The sequence below is a fragment of the Oenanthe melanoleuca genome, chromosome 5 (genome assembly GCF_029582105.1).
Source record: "Oenanthe melanoleuca isolate GR-GAL-2019-014 chromosome 5, OMel1.0, whole genome shotgun sequence".
NCBI lineage: Eukaryota > Metazoa > Chordata > Aves > Passeriformes > Muscicapidae > Oenanthe > Oenanthe melanoleuca.
This window is the reverse complement of record NC_079339.1, coordinates 54,189,509-54,214,515: the sequence shown is the minus strand read 5'-3', so window position 1 is coordinate 54,214,515 and position 25,007 is coordinate 54,189,509. Positions and strand designations below refer to the sequence as shown.

Here is a 25,007-nt window from a genome sequence, read left to right as displayed (position 1 = left end):
GTTAAAAAATATTTTGCTGAATAAACAATCATAAGCAAATATGCTCACAAATATCTATATCTTTTTCACAGATTGAAGAGGCAAAAGAGGAATTTAATGATCACTCTGAAGATGTAGACAAAATAAATCAGATCTGCAAAAACCTGCAATTCCAGCTGAATAAAATGAGAAGCTTTGAGGAGCCTCCGTTTGAGAATGAGGCTAACATTATTGTGGACAGATGGCTGGATGTATGTAAAAAGTAAATTATCAGGGTGGTCTTATCTGTTATGCATTATAGTAATTGTTTCTGACGCGGGTGTAATATTTCGAATAAATTAAGTGCAATATGGCAGAGATTCTTAAGAGATAAATCCAAGTGTTTACCAGAGCAAAGCTTGCAGAATATCTTTGGATGTAATGTTTCTGATCTCTCAGGTAGTTTATATTGTCAGTACTCCTTGGCAGTAAATAATTGTAGAAAATGCAGAAAGGCAATATTTGTGCTTCCATAACAACTTCTATGGATTTAGTCTTTGGAGACAATCTGGAAAATTACAGTGCTGGTGCTTTTGGTGAGAAATGTTCGCCACTGTCGATCTAAGCAGTGCATCAATACTGAGATTAAATGGTATTTACTGGGAGTAGATAAACATTAATGAGCAAGGCTCCTTCCTAAACCTGCCTTAAAACTGGCAAGCTGCTGTTGTGATTGGTATGTTTGGTGACATGTGTGGCAGGGATTTAAGTATCTTCTCCATGACCAGTTTACTGTGAAGACACGAGATTTTTTTTTCCCCCTTTGCCGCTCTTGTTTTTGTGGGCGATTTCGTCTCGCTCCTATTTTATCATGCTGCTTTTGCTTTTAGAATATAACTCAATAATATTTTTTTTTAAATCTGTGTGTGTTTTCTGTCTATCAATCTAATGGTAGATCAATGAAAAGACTGAAAACTACTGTGATAATTTGGGGAGGGCTCAGGCTTTGTGGGACAAACTCCTGAGCTTATCTGGCACAATCGACGCTTGGGCAAACGCAGAGCTCAAGAATGCAGAAGGTCGTTGCCTGACTGAGGAGGACCTCACTCAGTTGAAGGTAATTTCAATAGAAATATTTTACCTTTCCTTTATACTATAGTGATATGGCTCTAAAAATGCACATTGCACCAAAATACCAGCAGAGGAAGTTGTAACATTTGCAGTTGTATATGCATGGCTGGTTTCATTAAGGATGTTGCCTTTATTTGGGGATACAGGTCTTGGAAGTAATGCACAGATAGTTTATATGTGTAGTAAATGGTTTTCAATCAATGCAACACTGCAAAAGCTGTGTGGTGTGTACAAACATGGAGCAAAGGGAAGGCCTGTGAGGCTGTAGCCTGGAGTACAGTTGTGCACAGAGAAAGAAAACAGTGTATATAGGCTAATGATTACTTTTCCAGCTAGAAGTGGCCTGTCAGTGAAGATGCTGGAATCTCTGGGACAGCTGGGCAAGGCACAGCTTGAGGAGAGGTTTCAGAGGTGGTTTATTTTCCCCCTGTCTCAATGTGCTTCTCAGTGTAACTTCTTGCAGCCTCAACAGAGTGGCTGTATCAGGGCGTATCAGGGGCTGCACAAGGGCAGGCAGCAGCAGAGCCTGGACATCATAACATTAATTCTTGGTATCAGGGTGCAGCTGAGGTCTGTGCCACTGGAACCTTCATGTACAGGGGTGAATATTTTAATTTCTAACTTCAGGACCACAGTGAACCAGCTGTGCTGCTTTGTTGTGGTCATAACCAGTGTCTACTAAGCAAAAATAATTTCCTGCTTGAGAGTGATTGAGACATAAATACATTGCATATCCTCTTGTTTGAAAATTTTCAGGCAGTTTGAAAATTTGCAGACAGTTTTTCCTCAGTGTTTACAAGCTATAAATGGCCTGGTTTTTATTATGGTTGTTTGCAGCTTCCTCCTACTGTTAGCACTGCTCATTTGTTTTAATTTGCAGAGCAGTAAAAAGCCAAGGTGCTCTTTGTGTATGGATCTTCACTAGGAAACAGTGGCATATCCACTGTGCAGCACTGGATATTTTCTCACATCATTGTTGTCTTTACCATTGTACTGTCAGAATTTTCCTGGAGTAGTTTAGGTCCCTGGAGGCTCCAGTAAAAATGCAGCAGCTGGAAAATACATCTTTAGGGCCATTTTGTTACCTGGCAACTGCTCAAGTCCAGTGTGATGTGACTCTGCTTCTCCTTAGGAAGGCAGTGCTGGAGGTGGCTACACCAAGGTGATTCTGCTGCCTCCTTGTGAGAGATAAGTCTCAAAAGAGGAGGGAGAAGAGGGCAAGAGACACAGAAACCATGTTCCCATGAGCAGCTGTTATAAAGTGGAATAGCAGCAGAGAAAACTGAACCCAATGCGTTTGAATTTTTCTAAAATGATTCCAAGTGCAGAGGGCATCAGGTTCATTTATCACTTGATTATTTCTCTTTTTTTGTTGATCCTCTGCATTTATGTTAATTCCAAAAAAGACCCCCAACTGTTGCAATGTGCATCATGTTACACAGGGTTGAAACCCAGGTCCTTTGTGAGCAGAGCACTGGTGCATGTGTTTTCAGGGAACCTGTCACAAAAGAACAGAGCAGTGAATTATTGGCCTGTGTACTTAAGGATAATTTCTGTGTAAATAATGTGAGAGAAGTTCTGCTTTCCCCTGTAGCCTGTATGCAAATTCAGACTCTTTTAAGGGCTGCAGCACATGAATGAGTTTTGATGATTGCTTGTATAGGGACTACAAAAGGAAGGCTTTGTCCTCAGGGAGCCTGGAATATGGATTTGGGAATATGAGACAATGTCATTATCCTGTTCATAAGTTGAAACTGGCATTTTACCTTCACACTACTGATTTACTCTAAAATATATTCAAATGAGTGGAGGTCTTAAAGATGTAAAGAATGTACATTTAAATGTAAAGAATTTCCATTTAAAAGGTGCTTACAGTGTGTTGTATTTTATCACTTCCATACCAAAGCATGTGCCACCAGGATGCCAATTCTTGTCTTAAAGTCTGTGACATCTGAGAATATCCCTTTTAGTAGAAGCAGCAAGACATAAATGCAAAATTAAGATTATTTTCCTGCAAGTTTACTTGAAACAAAATAATTAGGATTTTTAAATATATGCTAGATTTGCATTATCAGCTGGTTTGCCTGAGAAACAGGATGTTTCTGACTGGAATACAAAAAATGCTTAATTGCTAAACTGAAAATCAGGAAATGAACAAATTGTGGCATCTCTATATGCCAAAATGCATAATCAGAATATTTTAATATAATTTTTCTAACATAAACATGGAGATATAATTTGGAGGGAAGCACAGTTACCAGTGTATTTTTTCCACCTTTAGGCATGTTTACGTGTTCAAGAGCAGAAACTCCAAAAATTCGACAACACGGTGGCTGAGATAGAAGAACTTCTGAATAGTAATGAACCTCCACTGGAGCTCCAGGTACAGAGCAGCTTTTACAGCTGATACACCAGTACTCCTTACTGTAGCCCTGCTTCTAGTATTGCCTTTGCCACAGCCAGTTACTGGTTTTATTTTTATCTACTCAAAGAGACTTTATTTTGTTGCCAGTGGGCAGCAGTATTTAATTTGTTGTATCTCTCAGACTTTTAGAGGTTGTTAGAACCAAACCTGTCATTTTAAACACAAAGGTCTCTCTCACTACAGTGCCTTTTTGGGCCTGCCCAAAGAGGCTGATATCAGTGATATCTGGTGTTTAGCTTTTGGTCAACAGCAATGGACCTCATCACCCCTTTGGGGATCCCAGGAGCTCAGCTTTACTGACTGTTGATTTTGAACTCTGCCTTTGCCTGGACATGGCTTAATGTAGATTGGTAATGTGGAGTTTGTTCAACAGAGTGATGTTTACTGTGGTGTTTTCCTTTGGGATATCACAAGGAAATCTTCATCTTCCTGTGTTAGCTTCACACAACAAAGAGTAAATTCCTTTTTCAGGCCGTGTTAGCTTCCCTTGCTCCTGTAGCAGTTCTGTAATCACCTTCTCACAGTGTCTGTCAGGTGCACCTTGAGCTTGACCCTGTGTAGCTATTTCTGTGTTTATCCTCATCAGGCAGTGAACTAGGAGGAGTTTCACTGGGTAAAGTGATCTAAGGAGCTTAGGGAAGGACTCAGCAGCCTTGTGCTGTGCATGGTGTGCTCCTCCAGACACGCTGAGTCCCTGGGCTGGTGTTCCACCATGAGATCCCACCCAGCTGCTGCCTCATGCAAGTCAAGGGTAAAGTTCAAGACCTGTTGCTCCTTAGTGAATTGAGCCAGAGCTCCCAACCTCTCTGCTGGCTTTTCTTGGGTCACTGTGGGGAATTTCCCCCAGTGGAATCACTGCAGGGGGATGTGGTACAGAAAGAGGTGCCACCCTCTTTTGCATGGCAGCTGAAGCTCCTCTAAGGCCTTTATCCAGCTCAGAGTAGGCACTGGAGAGATTGACAGATGAAATAAAGCAGCATCAGTAAAAATGCTAATAAAGATGAACTCAGATCACTCCTCCTCAGAAAAGCAGAACTTAAATGTTTTTCAGTTTCTGGAGTGGGAGGGAAACAAATCAAAACAAACTGTATTTGAAACGTCTGGGCTTCAGATCACTTAATTTCTTTTTATGTCTGTCACAGATTTTTGTAATATTCTGGGAAATCACTCCAGTATAATTGATGTATGTTTATTTCCAATTTTAAGGTCATCAGATCATCTATTTTGCAAAAAATGGAGCTAATAAAAGAGCTGTTGTCAGCCAAGCGAGGGACCAGTGAACTCACCGTGAATACAGCAGAGCTGAAAGGAGACCTTGATCTGGCCAAGACCCAGATTGGAATGACTGAATCACTTCTCAAAGCTTTATCTCCTTCAGACACCTTAGAGATCTTTACTAAACTCGAGGTAGCATGCCACAGATTGTGTATATTTTATACATTTGTTCATAATTTCTCTTGGTCAAGTGTTCATCCTGTGTAAATGCTAGACTGCTGGAATAATTCAAGTGAAGAGCCTGGCTTGAGTATATTCCAGAAACATGGAAAAAAAGCCTCTTTTTACTGGAATTATCAGATATCTTTAACCCTTGCAGCTGTTGGAAGTGGTTAATCCTAGACACAATATTGCCACCCAGGATATCTTCAAGCAATAATGTGTTTTTGGATTGTCTGTTTTCCAAGGCTGGGTTAATATACAGAGGATGTCTTTGTGCCACCAGAGCCTGACTGCAAGGGGAGCTCCCTTGACAATTTCAGCCAAATACTTGCTGAAATTCGAGCTTGGAGGCTTAGGCTGGCAAGATTAAAACCTCCTGTGGAGCAGTGAGTGAATTATATGCATTGTGGGTGTCAGACCTCCAGTGTTTGGGGCACTGAAATCACAGCCACTGGAGAAAATATAGAGTTTTTAATTAATTCTCCAATTCCCTCTAAGTTACCTTTTGGCCCACAGGGGTCTTGACACACAGAATAAGGAATTTAGGGGAGTGGAATAATGCCTATGGAAGCTGAGGAATTATAGTTTGTAAGTATTCTATGCTGTAGAATATATAATGGCTCTATTCACATATCTGTGCTCTGGGGTTATGTGTGCATACAGGTGTATACACACTGCTCAAGGAGAGTTCACTGCTTATACCTACCTACTGCTGGCCTTGTTAATGCCAACATAATTTAAGAAATTATTTTGACAGGCAGGACTAAACCATTTTGCAAAACTAGTTTGTACTAAAGCAGCTCTGTTTTCTTTTTTTTTTTAACCTTAGGAGATACACCAGAAAATTCTGCAACAAGAGCACCTTGTGGCATTACTCCAGGAAGAGACAGATTGTCCTGATGTGGCTGACTTAAATAAGCAGCTTAAATGTGTCACTGATTTATTTAATAGCAAGAAACATGTGCTGCAAGATCACTTTATGGGTGTTCTGGATCGTAAGTGAACACATTTCAATTATTTACTTTACAGGTTTGCATTGACCACCACAATGACTTAAAGGTTATGCAATTAATTGGTTAGGTGTCTGAAACTGCTTTGATATCCCTGACTGCCTCAAGGTTCTGAACAAGATAAAGATTTGCAGAAAAACTGATTTTGATCCCAGCAAAATACTCAGTCTGAATCCAAGTATTTGCTTTCTTATTTTTGCATTTAAAAAAATCAGATAAAAGAAGTGTGAAGCATAGTTCAGGAACAAATGTCAGAATATTTAATTTAAAAACACAGGAATCCCATGTTTTAATTTTTTCCAGTTATTTTTTATTTAAAATTAGTTACAAGAATAAACAGTGATACTACTCTTTGCTTTAAGCTGGCACAAGATTAAGCAGGTGGGAGATTCAGCCCAAAGATAGTCTCATGTCTTCAAAAGTTTTTTAAATAGTATTAATCTGTGTGGAAATGAGAAAAGTTTCCACTAGGCCATTCCAGGTCTTGTTTACCCAAACTGCTGTGTACAGCAGACTTGTCTATTCCTAGGGAACAGATGTGTTGATTGTCAGCTAATGTTAGCTAAAAAAATAAGAGCTGCAGCATTTTCAGTCACATACTCTGTAGTAAAAAGCAACCTTTGACAGTAGCAGTGATAAATGTAATTGTAAATCGTCTGAAAACTTCATGTTAAAAAGGATTTTCTTTTACAGAATGCAATTAATGAAAAAATTGGAATGTACCCTTTTTTTTTTTCAGGTCACTGCAAGAATTTTAATGACTGGTTCAGCAGCACTCAGCTGTCTCTAAAGGAGTGCTTTGAGCCCTCAGAAGCAAAACCCATACTGGAAGAAAGACTAGAGAGGCTAAAGGTAGAGTATTAAAATATTGTCATTTCTAAAGCTGATTGTTCTTTTTACACAGAAGTGTTACTCTTTTTACCATGAGACTATTCTTGGGACTGAATTTAACTGCAGTGGTTTTATAACTGGAGGCTGAAAGAACATCCCATATAACTTAAAGCATTAGGAAAATAAGGGCAATGAAAATAAAACTTAATGGAAATGAAGTGTCAGTGTTCAGCTTCAGACATCTTGGGTAAGTGAGAGACAGGACAGTAGTTAATCAACATCAATGGACCTTGACCAGGTACTTGAGTGTGCAAGGCTGCAGAAAGTCAGGTGTGGAGAGTAGCATGAAATTCTGGTCCCCAATGGACTCAAATGTGAAAAAAATTGCATTTAATTTGTTGTAGCAAGATTTTCTCTCCAAATCAGACAGAATGAACAGAAAACAGATGGAAAAGTCAAAACATCTGCAAGAAGCAATCACAGCTAAGCAACAGAAGGAGATAGAGTGATGTCAGTGCTAGATTTGGATGCTGCTTGCCTGTTTCTGTGTGTACCAGTACTGTAGAGAAGAGAAAACAAGTCATCAATTCCACTTTCTCCATATTTTACAAACAGCAGCTTTTCCATTTACATGTGCACTAGTCAGCAAACTGTGAATTAACATAAATTCTTTTTCAAGAACTGGAATTGATGGAAGAAAATACTGGTGGAGATAACAGGAGCTGAAAAGCTCTTGTAACATAAATATCTATCACACTACAGCAAATCTGACAAATGGATCTTGTGCTTGTGTTCTTTTTCAGCACTTCCTAACATCTGAAGGCAGAGATAGAGACATCCAAGAGGTTAAAGCTTTGTTGAATAAAGTGAAGCCTTACTTGCCCAAAGCAAGCATTAACCACCTCAACAGTCGTGTGAGAGATCAAGAGGCAGAACTGCAGAGGTTGATCTCCAAATGTCAGAAAAGAGAAAAGGAGCTTGGTGCCTCTCTCCAGCAGCTCAGTAGGTAGGGAACTGATCTGGTGTCTGACATTTTAATTACAAGTGGTATCAAATGATTCATTACCAAACAGCCACAGGGAATGGCAAGCAACCCTTCTTTTTACAAAATACAGTATTTTAATCAAATGTTTTCTTGTTTGTTCAATGTGAGTTGTTTTTTTTCAATTTCAATAGCAGACCTGTATGGAAACTACAGACAATTTAAGTGACATGAACAGAGATGGTTAAAATTAGGCTTATGTTTAAAATTTTGCTTGATCAGATGCTTTATTTTTGTTATTTTTTCAGCAAAACACTGCTGCCAGTAGGTTTTAGCCATGTGTTGCCTCTTATTTTGACCTGAGTCTCTATTGATACCTCCTTTAGCCTTGAAGAAAGCAGCATGGCCTTGGAAGGATGGCTCTCTGCTCAGGAGGAAAAAGTAAAAGAGATCAGTAAAGATGATACAGAGCTCAAAAATATCTACAAAACACTATTAATGCAGAGGTATTGGGTTTTTTGGTCTCTTTCTAAGATGTCTTCTAAACAAGATTGTTCCATGTTGTTACAACAAATAGCTGTTGATTAATTTTTATTTTTTTTGTCAGGAAACCATTTGACTCCCTGGCTCAGCTATCAAATTCCTTGAGGGAGGCTGGGCTGACAGAATATGAAACCCTTTCAGAAGCCAGTAATCTTCTTAGCAGGTACCATGCCCTGATAACACGTGTCAGTGAAATGGCAGGGAGTACTGACAGACTTCCAGTGGAAGGACAGAATTTTGAAGGCCTTGCCCAGGATGTTTCTTGCTGCATCAAAAAGCTTGAGGAGGCTCTTCATAAAATGAGTTCACAAGAAAGTGAATTGCCATCAGACAAAAGGATTAATCAGATAAAGGTATTGTGTTAAATATATTCCTTTTTCACCTTCCACCTCAAGCTAATGCTTAATGAGTTGGTACCTCCTAAAAGATACTGTCACTGCTCATGGCTTGTAGTTCTGTCATTTGAGCATTTTTTTATTTGTCAGCATAATATGGGTCTTCTTTGTAGAGAATAATTAATAAATCAGCTTAATTGTCCCAGACTTTGAAAATGAGATGATCTGTTTGTGTCAGTTATGTAATTTATCAGGAGACTTCTGTTGTCTTGAAGAGCAGTGTGAAAACTATGAAGAAAATAATGGTAATACCTTTTGTTTGGTAACCAAAAATAACTGTATATGCACTGCTTCTGTTTCTTGTTTAATACAGGAAATCACAACTCTCAGAGATGAAGGTGAGGCCAAAATGCAGAGTATGGTGGCTCTAGGAGAAACTCTATTGAGAAATGAGAAAAATAAGCCAGAGGTTCAACAGACTATTTCTGAGCTCCAGAAAAAGTGGGAAAACATCTGTCAGCTGGCTACTGAATATAGCAGGTAATGTGGAATTTGCCAAGAGACAATGGAGCACTTACTGCTATCTTGACTTTTTTCTCTTCTTCCTGCATCTGTTCCATTAATTTTCTGTTCTTTGGGAGCAGAATGAGATATCCACAGAAACAGTTGTATTTCTGCAGAGTTGTGGAGGGGCAGGTCACATTTGGCCTGAATGGTCTGGTGGGGAATAGCCAGAGATAATTTCTGGTGTGGCCATGAATAGCCAGAGAATCTGCTGCTTCCTCCTGTTATTGTTGAGCTCTCAGTAAAAACAGCACAAGAGGTGCTTGGTAAGATGGAGCATTGGCTGTGCTGGATCCAGCACAGCAGAATGCAGAGCATCCCCTTCCCACTGTTAAAAACAGGAGTGGAGATGCTCTGCATGTCTGAGGAGATGCTCAGGACCTTGCAGGATCAGGCTTGTGAACAGCAGATGCACCACAGGAACAACAGCAGTGGGAAGCTGGAACTGGGAACTTGATGCAAGAGCACTTGACACGTGTGAGGCTGTGCTTTGTTTATTTGCCAAAAAAATATGAATCTTGAGGGGCAGAACCCAAAACAATGAGGCTTTGCTTTTGTCCTTGATTATCCTGCTGTGCTTTACAGAATTGTATCCAGACAATTTATTTGGATTTGTTTGTGTGGGATCATGTTTTCAAATGTTGGCATTTAAGTTCCATCTGGAAGATATCTGAGCTCCATCATTAAATGTGAACATATAAATGTTACTTCTGTCTCATTGCATACTTCCTGTGGACAAATGCAACCTGTTCACCTGCAGCAGATCAGCATGCATGCTTATAAAGCACACAAAGAGAAATCCAATGTAAAGGTCAGGAAAGTAATCACTGGATTGTACAACAGACCCCATATTGTTAAGTGCTGGTTTGTTGTCTGTATCTCTAAAACACTCCCCCGCCCAACTAAATGTGATGTGTGTCTTCTACAGAACATTCCCCTTCAGGAGACTGTCATGGGAAGTCAAGGAAAGCAGGTTCATAACCATATTGTAGTTTTTTAAGAGAATTTCTGCTGCAATGAAAAGCAGAAAAATACAGAACATGAGCATCACATCTCAGGTGCTAGAAACTGTGGGCTTATAGGTTTAGGTTTAAGAGGGTTAGTCATTTGTCCTGCATTTAGGTCCTGTTCATCTGCAGTGACTTTAGTGTTATTCATCACCTTGAAAATTCCACTCTGATCAGTAATTTAAAATCTGGAGAAAAAAAGTATTCTGTACACTGAAGTTTTTTCTAATGGATGACTTGTTCACACTTTGACATTTTCTAGGTAATCAATATATTTGTTTTTTTAACACTATTAAGCACAGTATTTTTTTCTTAGCCCTCAAGAAGAACTTCAGTGCAACAGGGAGCAATATGAGCAAAGCAAAGAAGATCTGAAACAGGCTCTAATGGAACTGGAGAAACAGCAACAAGAGATTTTTGCCCTTCAGCCTGGTTTGGAGGAGAGGCAAGCTCAGCTGGCAAACTATGCTGACCTCCTGCAGAAAACAGAAGCCTTGACTTCCCAGTTTAGCAAATTGAAAAGCCAGGAAGAGCATCTACAGGGCCACACTGTTGATCCCTGCTTCACAGAGGCAGAATGGTCAGAATTAAAGCACCAGCATGAAAACCTGCTCAGCCAGCTCCAGGTTAGGACCTCTCTCCTTCCTGTTGGGTGCAGTTCCCACTGTTCAGCTGTGGTGTCATTCAGGTGGGAAGGTTATAGGTAAAGCTGGGAGTGAAGGAAGTTCCTCTGAAAAAGGGCAGGGATATCTCCCTCTCTGTCTCTGAGGGATGAATACTGAAACAAATGAGACCAAAGTAAATGTGAAGAGCATTTTGTACCTGCATAAACAGATTTGGAAGCTATAGTATGAAGCATTTGCTCTTACGTCCTTCTTCTAGGTTTTCTTCCTTTTGGAAGGATGGATTTGGAAAACATCTGAAAGATTACTTTTCAGCATCTTGCTTGTTCTCAGTTTCACTCAATGTAGTGTAAATTGCATTGTACCCTGTGTGGCATTCTAATATTTAATCCATTTTAAGAAAAAACATCATTTTTACAAGTACATTTCTACAAAATGCCAACCCTTCTGCTTCCTGCTATTTATAAAAATTTTGTTCATGATGGAGTCCATGATGTGCTGGGAAGAGAGCAAGATGGTTTTGTGTTTAACCTGTGGTTAGCCAGAAACTTGGAAACAAGCTTGTTGTGCTGGTGAGATCCTGGAAAATCTGTAACAGTCTGTGGATGATTGAGATAATGGTGGACTAATCCTAGAAACTCCTTGGTTTCTCATGCAGACATTGGAAAGCCCTGTTCAAGAGCACCAGCAGGTTCAGGATGTGGTGACAGGCCTGGGCACTGAGCTGCAAACTGTCTCTGAGAAGCTTGCTGAATGTGATGGTCCAGCAATGGAACAACCACCAGCTGAGCAAAATCAGTTGAAATCAGAGGTATGTTGCAGTTTCTGCACCATGGAGACCATCACATTTGTAAGGGGGATCTGTTTATGGTCTCAAACTGAAAAACTATGAAACCTTTCTAAAATAAAAAGTATGTAATGTTCCTTTATCAAGATAGTTATAAACTTAATGAACTGGGAGGACCTTTAGTATTGGCTGAACTGAAGGTTCAGGAAGAATTGTCCTAGCTCAAGCATGCAGCATTCTTCAGTTTGGTTGGTTAGGATTTTTGTTATTTTCCTCTCAGGGCATAATGAGGAAAGAGATTATTAAATTTGGTATTAGTAAGTGTTTTTAATTTAGCCAGTATGTAGAATTTTTTTTTAAAAATTCAGTGAGCCAATTTCTTGCATAAGTAAACATTCTTTTGCTTTTTGGCAGAATGGAAATCAGTCTTGCATCTGTGAGTGTAGAGAGCTGCTGTAAGCTGAAATCAGAGCTCAGATATGGATCATTGCAATTCCCTGTCCTTCAGAACCTGCTGAAGTTCTAAGAAGGAAAAAGGAATAGGAGAGGAGGCGAAGGGGGAATTACCTGTTCAGATCTTGGAAAGATCACCATGTACTCCCACAGTGTGCTGTGGGATTGTTTTATCACAGTAATGCTTTTAGCTTCAGGTGTTCTCTGTGCATAAAAATGGCTGAAAAAATTATTGGTTTAGTAATTGACTTTCTGCAGCAAATAGGTCTGCATGTACCTTTCAATGCAGTTTGTTGTTCAAAACAAATATTTATGATTTTAGAGGTTGTCTTTAGATCTTAACATGAGGTGCATTGAGTGACTTTTCAAATAAAATGTTTTCTTTGTGTTTAAAGGAACAACAGGGACCTCTTAGCCGATGTGAAGACACCGTAAAGAAAAGTTTGGTTTTAGCAGAAACTGTTAAACAAAACACTTCTTCACCAGAGCAGTTTATTAAGGATGAGATTGAAACACTTCAGAGTGAACACAAAAATCTGGAAGAAAAACTTGAAAATGTCAAGCAAAAGAAGGAAAACATTTTCAGTGAAGCTCTTGAGTTAAAAGATGAGTTTGGTAATGAAATACAGAAGGAAGATAAGGCAGATACAATGCTGAAGAGAGAGGCACAGATCACTTGTGATACTCAAATCTCTGCAGAGGAGACCCCCACAGCAGTGGAGGTGAATGAGGCTTTGGAAATGAGTGAGGTGAGTTTATTTGTTGACAGTAACAACAATGGAAAGCTGGCTAAAGAGACATCTCAAATGTCTTCTGGGTATTGAAACCTTAATTTCACTGAAATTAGGCCTCCTGTAAATACAAGTGTGTAAATCAAAGAAGTGGAAAGAACTCTCATAACTTGTTATAGCAAGTCTGTAACAAGCCAATAACATATTTAAAGCAGCAGTTTTCCCTTGAAATACAATTCCATTTAAATGCATGTAACTTCTTCTTGCCACTTACTAGAGCAAATATCCTTGGTCAGGAAACAGGGAGAAATTGTAGATATGGGAAAGTTGCAGAAGCCTCTGCCTAAGAGCTTTGAGAGCTTCTCTTAAACCAGTAAGAACTGTTTAGAACTGCAGCACAGTGTTTGTCCTGTTTGTTTTCAGAGAGAATAATTTTTGCCATTCAGAGGTTCAATGTTAAAGTAGGATGTTTATGGTAACACAAGCAGATTTTCTTTTCTATCGTTTCTCTTAGGGTCAAGATGTAAATGGAAATATGTCTGAGAAAGAGAGGCACAATGCTCCAGTTTTGGAGGAAAGCAGTGTGCTGTCAGACAGCCCATTACAGGATATCCATCACAGCAAGGACAGATTGGGGCAGGCTGTTCAGGTACCTGACAAATGTGTTTTAATATGAGTCAGAGTATATGTCTGTGTGTCTGTGTTCATTAAAAATCCATATGTAATTCCTTAAAATTTAGGCATGTTTTCCTTATCTGATAAAAGGAATGGTAAATTATGTTTTCTCCAAATCATCCCCTCAGCCTTGCTCATGTGAAGAGTGCAAGAGATCAAAGTGATGGTTTCTGTGAACCCCCAGGGCTTGGACCCACTTTGTCCATGATGCCAAATCCACCACCTGCCTGTGATTTCATAAAATCCATCACAAAATGGTTTGAGTTGGAAAGGATGTTAAAGTTCATCTAGTTCCAACCCCCTGCCATGGGCAGGGGCACCTTCCACTAGACCAGGCTGCTCAAAGCCCCATCCAGCTTGGCTTTGAACTCTCCCAGGGATGAGGAATTTAAGAGGTTTCATCACTGCAGGTAATGAGAGGTCACTAACATGGAGCTGCTGATTTTTATGGGACCTCAGGACAGTGATGCTCTAAATGACTTGTAAAAATGTAAATGTGTGCAAGGCTGAGGGAATGATTTGGAGCTGACCATGGAGTAATAGAAGTACCTGGGAAAGATGACCATCAAAATTTCACAGTGGAAACTGTCAATACTGGGATTTCTGGAGAAGGTGCAAGATCAATAGTTACCAAATGTGTCTAATCAGAAACTTTTATAACTGTATTAAAAATCATGTGAGCACTTATTTCTGTTTATCCTGTCCTGAAACTGTTTCAGAGTGGGTGACATCCCAGTATGGCAAACTGATCTAAGCAGGGGCTTCCAGCTCTCTGGGTTTGTTGCCTCAGCTTTTTCCTTCATTCATTAAGCTAAAATGAAGATAGAGTAGACAGATTGTGGAGTGGGAAGTTTCTTAGCAAATTTTGTACTGTGACTTTTGCTGATTATAAACACTTTGCATTTTTCAAATCAGGAGGAGGCTGATAAGGAGAACCCAGATATGGACAGAGCTGACAAATTCCAGGAGGATATTCTGGACAGTGCAGTTCTGGGTGGTGGAGCAGAACTGGAAAGACATCAGGATGGTGTTGGTATTGAAGGTGATGAGTCTAGTGAAAAAACCCATCCAGCACAGGTAACTGTACATGAGATTACACCAGAGGGGTTGGATTTGAGGGTGTATGTATCCAGTTCAGTTGCAGTGGGGATGATACTACTAAGAAATAAGACTAAGAAAAGCCTCAAGTTTACACTGAGCTACTTTTGTCTAATGTGATACTTAGTTTGTGGTAACTTGCTTTATTCTTTCCTGGACATTTAAAATTAGTGTAGAGGGAGGTTTTCTTTCTTTAGTGGTTAGCTGAGGATCATTCCAAGGGATATTGCATTCCAAGTCACCTGGATGTGTTGTGAAATCTCCTGACCATTTTGCCTGAATTCTGTTGTTGTGCTTGACTGGCTTTCATTTATATAGATTTCTTATTTACATAATTACTTTGTATGTGTGAGGCTGCATTTGAGATGCTGTGCCCTGTGTGGTGCACCCTGGTACAAGGGAAATTTTGACACCCAGAGCAGTGTTTAGGAGCTGAAGCAATAATGAGTGGGAAGAGGCCAAGTTCCTATTGGAGATGAAAAGGCTGACAGGGCTCTTATTGCTACCATCCCCTCCCTGAAGAGGAGAGGTATTAGAGAGCCAGACTCTTCTCAGAATTTCAGTTTTAGCAAATTCTGTGAGATACTGAAACCTACATCCAGCAAATCTCCAGCTTACCCATGGGACTATCCTGCCTGGGTGTCTAACTAGACACTTTCTGTCTACAGTACAAGTACAAATCCTCAGAAAAAAGCTAAACCTTTAAAAAATGCATTCAAGACTGTGTCCAGGAGCACACAATTCAAGGTCCCTACTTAGAATGATGAAATATGAACAGCATGGGTCAGAACACTTGCAATTTATTCTAAAGATTTATAACAAAATTACAGCACTGCTTCTTGTAAGTGGTTTCCTTTGCTGTAACCTTGCTCACAGTAAATTGTGAGGTGTAATTATGGTTTTCCTCATCTACCTATAATCATGGGCTTCATAGCTTTCTCTTCTCAAGCACTGTAATTACTGCCCAGCAGGTTTGATTAGAGCTTTTTGATTACTGGTTTCTTTTGTTTTTCTTACACCAGAAGGTGGAACCTAGTGATGTTGAGAATCAATCATATGGAGAAGATGGGGAGCAGGTTCAACAGAAGCTGTGCCAGAAAGGTCAAGTCCTGGAATCTGTAGCAGCTGAGAAAGATGATTTGGGATTGAATCCCCCAGTTCCTGCCCATGAGGTAACTCACAGTCTATTGTTTCAAGTTTTTGTTTCCACAGGGGCCTCAGCTGAAGTTGTTTTAAAAGAAGAGACAATTACTCACATCAAAATCAAGACTATTGTGTGTAGTTCTTACTTATGTCCATGATAGTTTTGAACTTCATCCACAGTCCTTGCCACATCATAATTTTCAGTGGATCTGTTCAAAAAAGAGTTCACCCTGGTTTTTAGGGCCATCATAATCAGTCTTTATGACATTTAGACATCCTCTTTAAACTGTTAATCAATACAAACTTCTTTCCATGTTATTACAGTCAATTATGTTAGTTTGCCATCATAAGGAAGGCAGATCAGAAAACTGAAGTCCAAGAGTGATCCAGCATAAGAAAATAATTGAAATAAAGTAGACAAAGGAGAAGGGATTCAAGCTGAATTAAGAAAAAGTTACATTACTAAATAACTTTACTTAGTCTACTCTTCTTTAAGAATAAAGGAGTTACATCACAAATGCCCTGTGACTGCTGATTTTGGACACCACATTCTTAATTTGGGGGTAGGGCTATATCTGATCTTCATGGTGAATCTGTAGGCAGCTCCACAGCTGGCCTGTCCATGGGCAGGTCTTACCTGGGATTTCACATCTGCTCTCACTGGAAACCCAACAAAATCTCCCAAGGGTCTTGGGACTTTGAAGAAGTCCCTGCTGACTGGAAGCTAGCAGTGTTATTTTGATTTACAAAAAGGGTATGAGGGAAGATCCAGTAAACTCCAGACTTGTCATACTAACCTCAGTTCCTGGAAACATTATGAAGGTTGTGCTGGGTACTGTTGCAAAGCATTTAAGGAGCAATGCAATCATCACAGAATCATTTAGGTAGAAAAAGATTTCTAAGATTATCAAGTCCAACCATTAACCCAGCACTACCAAGCTCACCCATAAACCATGTCACCAAGGTGTTTTTTAAATCCCTCCAGGGGTAGTGACCCATCATTGCCCTGAGCAGACTGTTCCAGGGCCTGACCACCCTTTCAGTGAAGGAATCTTTCCTAAAATCCAGTCTAAACCTCCACTGGCAGAGCTTGAGGCCATTTCATCCTCTCCTGTCACTTGTTACCTGGGAAAAGAGACTACACCCTCCTGTCAGGGAGTTGTAAAGAGTGATAAGGTCTCTGAATCTCCTTTTCTCCAGGCTAAGCAGCCCCAGCCTTGTGCTCCTAGACCCTTCCCCAGCTCCATTGCCCTTCTCTGGACACACTCCAGAGAAGTCTTTTATGTAGTGAGGGGCCTGACACTGGAGACAGAATTTGAGGTGCAGCCTCCCCTGTCTGTATCCATGGAGGCAATGCCACAGTGTGCAATGAGAACATCACACAAACAAGCAAAACAAGTAAACAGCAAGGTTTTTCTAAAAGTCAGGGCACTTCTCTGTGTCTTTTGATGTGTTGATATTTCAGTCTGGTAAAGTGGATTTCCTCCTTTCTGTGTGATAGCTTAGCTGAGTTTTAATGCTTACTTCAGTTCTAGGGCACTCCAATGTCTCTTGAGATTAAATCTTATGTCTGAATTGGTTCAACTGCTATGGATATGTACACAGAGAAATTGAAAAGTTCTCCAACTGACTACTTCATGAGTGGGCTCTTCAGTTCTGACTGAAAATAACCTAGAGTTCAAATAAACAGAACTATTCTCTGATGATGTGTACTATGTGCTGTATGTCTCCCAAACTTGAAAGCAGGTAGATTTTTGTAGCTCATTACCCACTAAGGGACAGATGACAGTGACAGCTTACAGTGATAGCTGGCTGCTTCTAGTAAAATAGTGTCTAAAGTAGCAATACATGAAGTTAATCAGACAAGAATTTTTTTACTGTTGCTGATTTTTGATGTTAGTACCATGGAGAAGCTCACACTGTAGTGTTTGTATGCATTCACTCATACAAATTTTATACATGGAACAGATCATCAGATATAGACAGGCAGTGGGAAAAGGGAAATGCAGAAAGATTTTTAAGCAATCATCACATGATCCAGCTAGCCTGTGACATTTTGTTTATGATGCTGCCTGCAATGGCTGAAAGTGATGTTAAACCTGGCCCCAGCCCAAGTCACTTGTCCTTCTGTCATGGGAATCAGAGGCAGTGCCAGGGACTGGCTCTAGAGCCTCCTAATCTCTCTCCACCCTGATTGAGACATGACTCCCTGCTGCTCTCACCTTACCCCAGATTTTGGATAGCACTTGTGGCAGTGGCAGCCATGGCTTTGTGTCACAGCCAAGCTGCTTCATGCATGAGCTGCCCTGTGAAGAAGAGCTGCAGAGGTGTCCTGCTGAAGGACACAGCAGCATTGTCAGGGCAGGTGCTGAGCAGAAGGAATGTGGGTGTGAGGAGAGGATAAAGTCCCATGAATATGTAAGACAAAATAGACCTGTCAATTCATCAGTAGCAGAGGTGAGTGCAGGGAGGATGTTGTTTGAAGGTGAGGATGTCAGAGTTTCACTTGAAATGATGGGCAGAGATTTCAAAGCTACCTTACAGGAAGGGGTGACTGCAGGGGCTGGAGCTCCCAGTTTCTGGGTCCTGGCTGACCCACAGAGGCTGTGGGGTAACCACAGCAGGATTTAGCAACCCCAGCATGGCTTAAACATGTGAAGGAAAGTGCTACAGTCAGAAAACTTACTGGTTTAGACCCTTCAGAAATAATCTTGTTTTGTGTTGTAGGACACAGGCACAGAAGTGGTTGTCCAGAAGGAACTAATTCCCAGAGTGCAAGTAAACAGTGAATATTTTGAAGAGGAACAAAAGGTCAATGAGCTGAAAAATCAAGTGGCTGAGCTGGATATGGTACTTATAAATGAACAACTAAAAGAGCTGGAGGTATGGAAACTGCAAAGCCATTCCCCATTTTTAATGTAGTGATACATTTGCAGAATTGTGATTCACTTGGGCAAACCACAATTGTTGCCCATAGCCTTATCTGAGTTTTAACTGTATAACTATTTAGTTTGTCTGCAAACACCATGCCTTGATGCAGGTCCATGTACATCCCATAGTTTGTACTGCTCTTCCAGAGTGCAGTCATAGTTACACCTGGGATTGCTTCCATAATGTGCTCCTTTGCTTGTGGATGAGCAGGAGAACATTTGTAGGTGAATCAGTATTTAACCATATTTTGTGTTGAAGGCTTGAGAGTCTTCAAGATCATCCTTTAATCCCTTTCTCTCTCTGTGGTGGGCTTGATTGTAGAATTTAAAAACTGAGCTGGAAACGTGGAAAGCAAAGTCTCTGTGCCATAGTGAAGAAGCAATTCCCAATGGAACAGGATCAAACAGAGCAGAGCTGCAAACCACACATCCTGTGGTGCCCTGCTGGGACAGGCTGCTCCAGGAACTGGAAGCTGTTAAGGCAGTGAAGCAGCAACAGTGCTGTTTAATTAATGAATACCAGAAAAGTCTTTCTGCTGCACAGTCCTCCATGAAAAATTTGTCAACAGAAAAAGATAACATAAAAATGTAAGTATAGTGGAGGGGTTTAGTTAAGAGGCTGCAGAACAAATATGGTTCTACACTGAGTTTTGTGACATGCTTCAGTAATGCTCAGATATGAATATGGAGTTACATCCACTTCAAGAGAAGTCTTAGAGGTTTGTAAGTCTGTGAGCAAAGTTAAGCAGAAGAATTTCTGGTGACTCTGCTGTCCTTAAACAACATCTACTCTCTTTATTCTTTAAACAAAACAAAGAAGTAGTTGCTAGGCTAAAAACCTGTAAAAATCCATCTTAAAACAATTTTTTAAAAATTGGCAGATGTGAAAAGCTTATTTTTCTTTTGTTAATTCTAGGGTTTGGTTTTTTTTTTCTGAATGAAATCTTTCTTTATTCTGAAAACTAACCTTACTTGATAGAAAAAACTCAATGGTAATGAGTAAGTCTACGTTACGAAATCAGAGGTAACCAGCACAGAAAAAATATTTACTGTGTTTTGTGAATTAGTCTTCAAAACACAGAATTAGTTTGTCATGATAATGTGCCAAAATAATTTGAAAACATTTAAAACTTATTAATTTGTTAATTTATAGCAGAGAGATTTTAAAAATTTAATAAAAATCTATCTGCTAAATATTTTAGATAGGCATTTAAAAACATCTCCTGGAAATCAGAGATGAGTAGGTTAATTTGGAAGAGTTTACCTTGCAAGAATGGAAATTTCGCAATTTTCTTATAACTAAGTTTTATCTTCATTGTCAACCAGAAATTGCTATAAAATATTGTTAATTCACTTAGAGATGACATAACTTAATTCACTTAGAGACGTTGCAGATTTTTTAAATGAAGGCTACATTCTATATTACTAGACACTGGAATTTTAGAGAATATACAGTAGAAAATATCTTTTTTGCAGAGGTATCTGTGAATAGTGAGTGCTTTACAGATGAGCAAGAAATAACAGTACTGCAAAGGTGGTTAGGGAATTCCTAGAGAATATTGAGAGATGCATGTGATTAAGGAAATAAAGTTAGTGAATTGTGCTCCAGACAGTGAAATTAGTTTTTAAAAAGTCTATTTATAAGAGAATTCATTATTTTTAAACACCACTTATGTTTTTGGCAGGGGTCCTATGAACAACACAGTTCTTCTGGAGAAAATCAAGGCATGCATAGAGTCCTTAAGAAGAGAAAGAGATGTCCTGAACCAGTTGCAAAGTCAGCAAGAAGTTTTATCTCAGCATTTGACATGCATGGATAAGGTGTTGACAGAGAGCCAAATGAGGCAGCTGGAGCACTGGTGGCAGCACATGGAACAAGCAGTGCAAAAGAAACATGATCAGGTTGTGGCAGAAATTGATGAATTTAACCTGCTTATGAATAAAGCTCGGGATATTCAGAGGCTGATACAAGAACAGTATTTGCAAGCAGAGTTACATTCCTCAGCTGCAGGAAAAGCCAAAGACCCTCTAATTTGGACCACAGAGCTACAGGACATTAAACATGGTCTTTCTCTATTAAAAAGAAAGATTGAGCTGCAGATGAAAAGAATTTGGAGCGATCAAGAGAAAGTTACTTTGGAGAACTCCATTCATGATTTGCAGGGCAAATTGGAAGCATTATCAGCACAACAAACTCCTCCAGAGGATATTCAGACCACTGGTCCTGCTCTCATGAAACATGAAATGATGAAGAGGCTGAAAGAAAATATTTCCTGGGTGAAAGATTCACTGTCCCACCTTGATCAGAAAGCAGCACTTTTCCCCAGTGATGTCAAATCACAGATCAGAAATTGTCAGCTTATGAACACAGACATCCTAAACAGAGAGCCTGTGATTGTATCCCTGGATTATGGGCTCCAGCACATCCTTCCCAGCTTGGAGCCAGAGGAGGTCTCTGATATCACCTTCCTTTTACAAACATTGAAGAATTCCTACAAGGCTCTTGTTTTAAAATCTGCTCAGAGACTGCAGCACTTGGAGCTCCAGCTGGAGGAGAGGCAAAGGCTCACTGCAGAAATAGACAAAGTTCACTCTCAGCTTCGCAAAGCCGAGCTGGTGGCCAGGCCTGACCCAAAGCAAAGCAGCACGTGCTCAGAGCTGGTCAGCCAACAAGCCATCCTGAAGGAGATGCTAAAGGACATCCAGGAAATAGAAGGGCTTATCTCATCCCACTGTAAAGAGAGTCAGGTCACAGCTGGGCAGCTGAGCCTGTCTGAACAACTGTTCTTGACTGATCAGTTAAGAAGTCTGATGAATAGAGCAAGGAAGACACAGAGGCAAATTCAAAGTAAACTTCATGAAGTAGAACAAAAGGCAGCTGTCTCCAGAGAGTTTGCTGAAGGAATAGCTTCATTGCAGAAGGATCTTGATGACCTGCAGGATGGTGAAATGAACCTGAAAGGTGATGAATTAGCAGGTGACAAGCAGGGACTGAGGGACAGATGCAAAGCACTGAAAGAAAAAGTGTTCGCTTTTCAGTCAAGTTTGTCACGAGTAATGAAGTACAAGGAAATATTTGAATGTGTAGGTCTGAAATGGGACTCACAGCAGCTGGATGAATTGCAAACTAAATTTTCTAAAATTAAAAGTAAAATTAAAGGGAAAATAATGCACTTGGAAAATATTGTTAGGGAATGGGATAAGATTCAAGAATTGCTAAATGAAATCCAGACTGTGACATCCACTGTAAGAAAAGAAGCTAATATCCTAAATGATAGCTCCAGCTCTTCTCCTGCTGAGAATGTCATATCTGCACAGATTCTATTGCAGGCAGTTCAACAAATCTTGTACTTAACCCAGGAGGCAGCAAATCAAATAAACAAAAATGAGGTCTTTGATACATCACTCAAAGAATCTAAGAGGAAAGAAATAAAGAGCCTGGAGAAAAATGTGGAAGAATTGAAGAAATTTCTTCAAAACTTGATCTCTGGGCTACAGAGTGTAAACAAGGAAGGTAGCCAGAATGAAGTAGAAAATATATTCCACATCATAAAGCATATTCAATTAGAACTCCAGCAGCCACTTGTGATAGACATAAATACGATGCAGGATGAAAAGCTGCGATGGGAGGCAATTCAGAACATGATGGAAGGAAAGTTTTCTGCTCTTAAATGCATAATGGATAAACAAGAAGAAAAATCTGCTGCTGTAGAAATAGAGACACTGCAAGGCCATGAAGCACAACTGAAGGCAGACATTGCTGCCCGTGTTGTAAGTATATTTAATGAAAGTGAAGTATTGACATACGTCTTTCCCCAATAATTAGATTAGGTGTCTGTGACTGGGGCACTTTTATTTTCATGACTCACATCCTCATTTATTCTAACAGCTGAATTGGCCTGTGATCATTTCTGCATTGTTTGACAGGATGGGAATCATGACAGAAACTAAGGAGACAAAGAAAGTTGTGTTCAGTTTGGTTATAATTAGTCAGTGGGGATTAGCACAAGAAAAAATGGTAAAGATGAGGAAGGAAAAGGCTGTGTTGAAATACTCAGCTGAAGAGAGACTGGGTGCAGTCATCTTGTGATTATAGACAACATTTTCAACAGTGACAATGATGAAAAAATCTGAGCACCTAGTTTCTACCATAAAGAGAAGCTTTACTGGTTGGGAATGATTAAGAAGATTAAGGCACAGGTCAAAGCAGTGTGATCAGGAATGGTGAACATAATTCCTGTCCTGAGGGCAATAAATACATGGGTTACAGCATTGCCCTGAGACTACATAGGTAGCAAATGTGTTTGCCACATGTCCTCCACCTCCTCAAGCCAGTTCAGGGAGCACTGGTCTCAAAGACAGCCAAATGTGAAATTTTAAGACCATGTGGTGATCTAGAGGAACACAGCAGCCTTATTTTATTGTTTCTTTTTAATGCTTTCAGAGTGCCCTGGAGGAGGCATGTGAGGCTGGTGAGCTTTACACCAAAGCCCTTCAGAGGGCTGCCAGGCTCCTGGAGGACTGTGAAGCTCCAGCCCAGGCTGCAGCAGAGCTCTGTAGCTCAGTGGAGATCTCTCAGACTCCACACTGGAAAGAGGAAGAGTTCAACTCTGCAAGGGCTGAGTTAGAAAACCTGCATTCCAAGCTGAAAAACCTGGTGAAGCCAGAAGACAAAGTATGTCTGGAAAATGCTTTAAGAGAACTGGTGGAAAAGAGTTTGGCATTAAGGAAGAAGGCTCAAAGAAAGGAAACTGATGAACAGAGGTGGGTGTAAGAGATCTTCATAGATCTTGTTCCTTATTGTGAGAAACTTGTCTGAAAAGAAATCCAGTGTAGTTTCTGCTCTGATAGAATTTTAGGTAATTCAGAAATTCCAGCACAAAGAAGGGTATAAGCATTCCTGTTGTCCTCAGATGTGATTTTTAAGGATGGAAAATTGCCAGACAATAACCATATTGTAACCAATAACTGCTACTATTTACAGTGCAGTCATTTCTTGTATATTCCAAAATGTGGGGCTTGAGTGAGGGTCATAGGGTGCCAGAATCTGGAGGAGGTTAGAATAGTTTTCAGAAGGTCCCCAATTCATGTCTTCCCAGGCTGTTCTAATGGCCTGGGAAAGTTTAGCCCAAACAAGGCACAGGCTGTAGTTTCTGTCCTTCAAGTACAGAAGAATCTGGAGGGCCTTCAGATGCATGTATAGAAAAGATTTGGGAGAATGAGTATAGGAGTTTTAAATTCCTTGATCATGATCCAGTGATCAATACCTCAGGTATCAAACCTGAAGTGTTTTCCAGATGCTAATTGGCAATAACTTACAAAACAGTCAGGACTAATAGTTCAAAAGGTTTTTTAAAAACTTTTATTCTGTTGGGCATTATGGTTGGAGAGAGGAACAACAACCACAAAATTTATTTGATCCATTCATTGTTTCATGCAGGTATTTTGAAAAACACAAAAGCTACACAGAAACCAAAGATAAAGTATGTGATAATCTTAAGAAACTGGAAAAGATGCTTAGACAGTCTTTGTCTAAGATTCCAGTGTCTTACAAAGAAGCTTTGGAGCATTTGGAAGAAAGCAAGGTAAGAAAGATTCTGAAGACCTTGAAAAGCTCATGCAGAACTAATGCAGCTCTGCATACCATGTGACACATAGTAGAAAGGAGTGGAATTCTTTATCCTATATTTATCTATATATAAAACCACAGAATATATTAATATATTTCTGTACTTGTTAAAAGACCAGGTATAACAGACTATGTGAAATGAGTATATGTTACTGCTGAAGAAGTGAGACACATTTTATTTACTCCATCTTTCTCCACAGTCATATCCAACAGAACTCTCATTATGACCATATTTTACCAGCTCAGTGGAGTGATTGCCATTTTCCTAGAGGATCCTCATCATGTTACTGAATACTTCATTAGTACTCCTGACTGTATTTATTGATGTGTTTGTTTTTCCTGTAAGATTTTAGTCTCCAGCATTGACTCTGCTGAAGAGGATCTGGTGAAACTGAGGCAGATCTCTGGAGAGATGATGAGATTATGCAGAGGAAGTGACAGGGCCCTGGGCAGGATTGTAACAGTGCTGTGGGAAAACTGGCTGGGTCTGCTTGAGGCAGCCAAAGGGCTGGAAATTACCTGTGAAGAACTAAAGCAGGAATGGAAATTCATCAGTGAAGAGGTGAGTTGCTTGACATCTCAAAGTTTAGGGAGTGGAGATGGGATTGTGAGTGATGTGGGATTGCAAAGGGCTGAAATCAGAGCAGAGCATAATTTCCCACCTGTTGCTCAGTTATCCCCACCATTCTTGAACCCAGAAATAATGGGGATATTT

At 39.9% G+C, this 25,007-nt stretch overlaps 1 protein-coding gene across 3 annotated transcripts in view; it reads left to right on the top strand.

Moving 5' to 3' along the window:
* SYNE2 (spectrin repeat containing nuclear envelope protein 2) overlaps window positions 1-25,007 on the top strand; it is a 171,932-nt gene that overhangs the window by 55,391 nt on the left and 91,534 nt on the right. For all 3 annotated transcript variants that reach the window (XM_056491990.1, XM_056491991.1, XM_056491989.1), the window contains exons 32-53: window positions 72-230; window positions 914-1,075; window positions 3,371-3,472; window positions 4,721-4,921; window positions 5,781-5,946; window positions 6,701-6,813; window positions 7,596-7,798; window positions 8,161-8,280; window positions 8,382-8,670; window positions 9,026-9,192; window positions 10,540-10,849; window positions 11,505-11,657; window positions 12,482-12,835; window positions 13,332-13,466; window positions 14,408-14,569; window positions 15,613-15,762; window positions 18,461-18,616; window positions 18,986-19,251; window positions 20,349-22,434; window positions 23,108-23,427; window positions 24,104-24,248; window positions 24,639-24,854. In XM_056491990.1, the coding sequence (XP_056347965.1) occupies window positions 72-230; window positions 914-1,075; window positions 3,371-3,472; window positions 4,721-4,921; window positions 5,781-5,946; window positions 6,701-6,813; window positions 7,596-7,798; window positions 8,161-8,280; window positions 8,382-8,670; window positions 9,026-9,192; window positions 10,540-10,849; window positions 11,505-11,657; window positions 12,482-12,835; window positions 13,332-13,466; window positions 14,408-14,569; window positions 15,613-15,762; window positions 18,461-18,616; window positions 18,986-19,251; window positions 20,349-22,434; window positions 23,108-23,427; window positions 24,104-24,248; window positions 24,639-24,854 (6,135 nt within the window). The remainder of the gene's footprint in view (window positions 1-71; window positions 231-913; window positions 1,076-3,370; window positions 3,473-4,720; window positions 4,922-5,780; window positions 5,947-6,700; window positions 6,814-7,595; window positions 7,799-8,160; window positions 8,281-8,381; window positions 8,671-9,025; window positions 9,193-10,539; window positions 10,850-11,504; window positions 11,658-12,481; window positions 12,836-13,331; window positions 13,467-14,407; window positions 14,570-15,612; window positions 15,763-18,460; window positions 18,617-18,985; window positions 19,252-20,348; window positions 22,435-23,107; window positions 23,428-24,103; window positions 24,249-24,638; window positions 24,855-25,007) is intronic.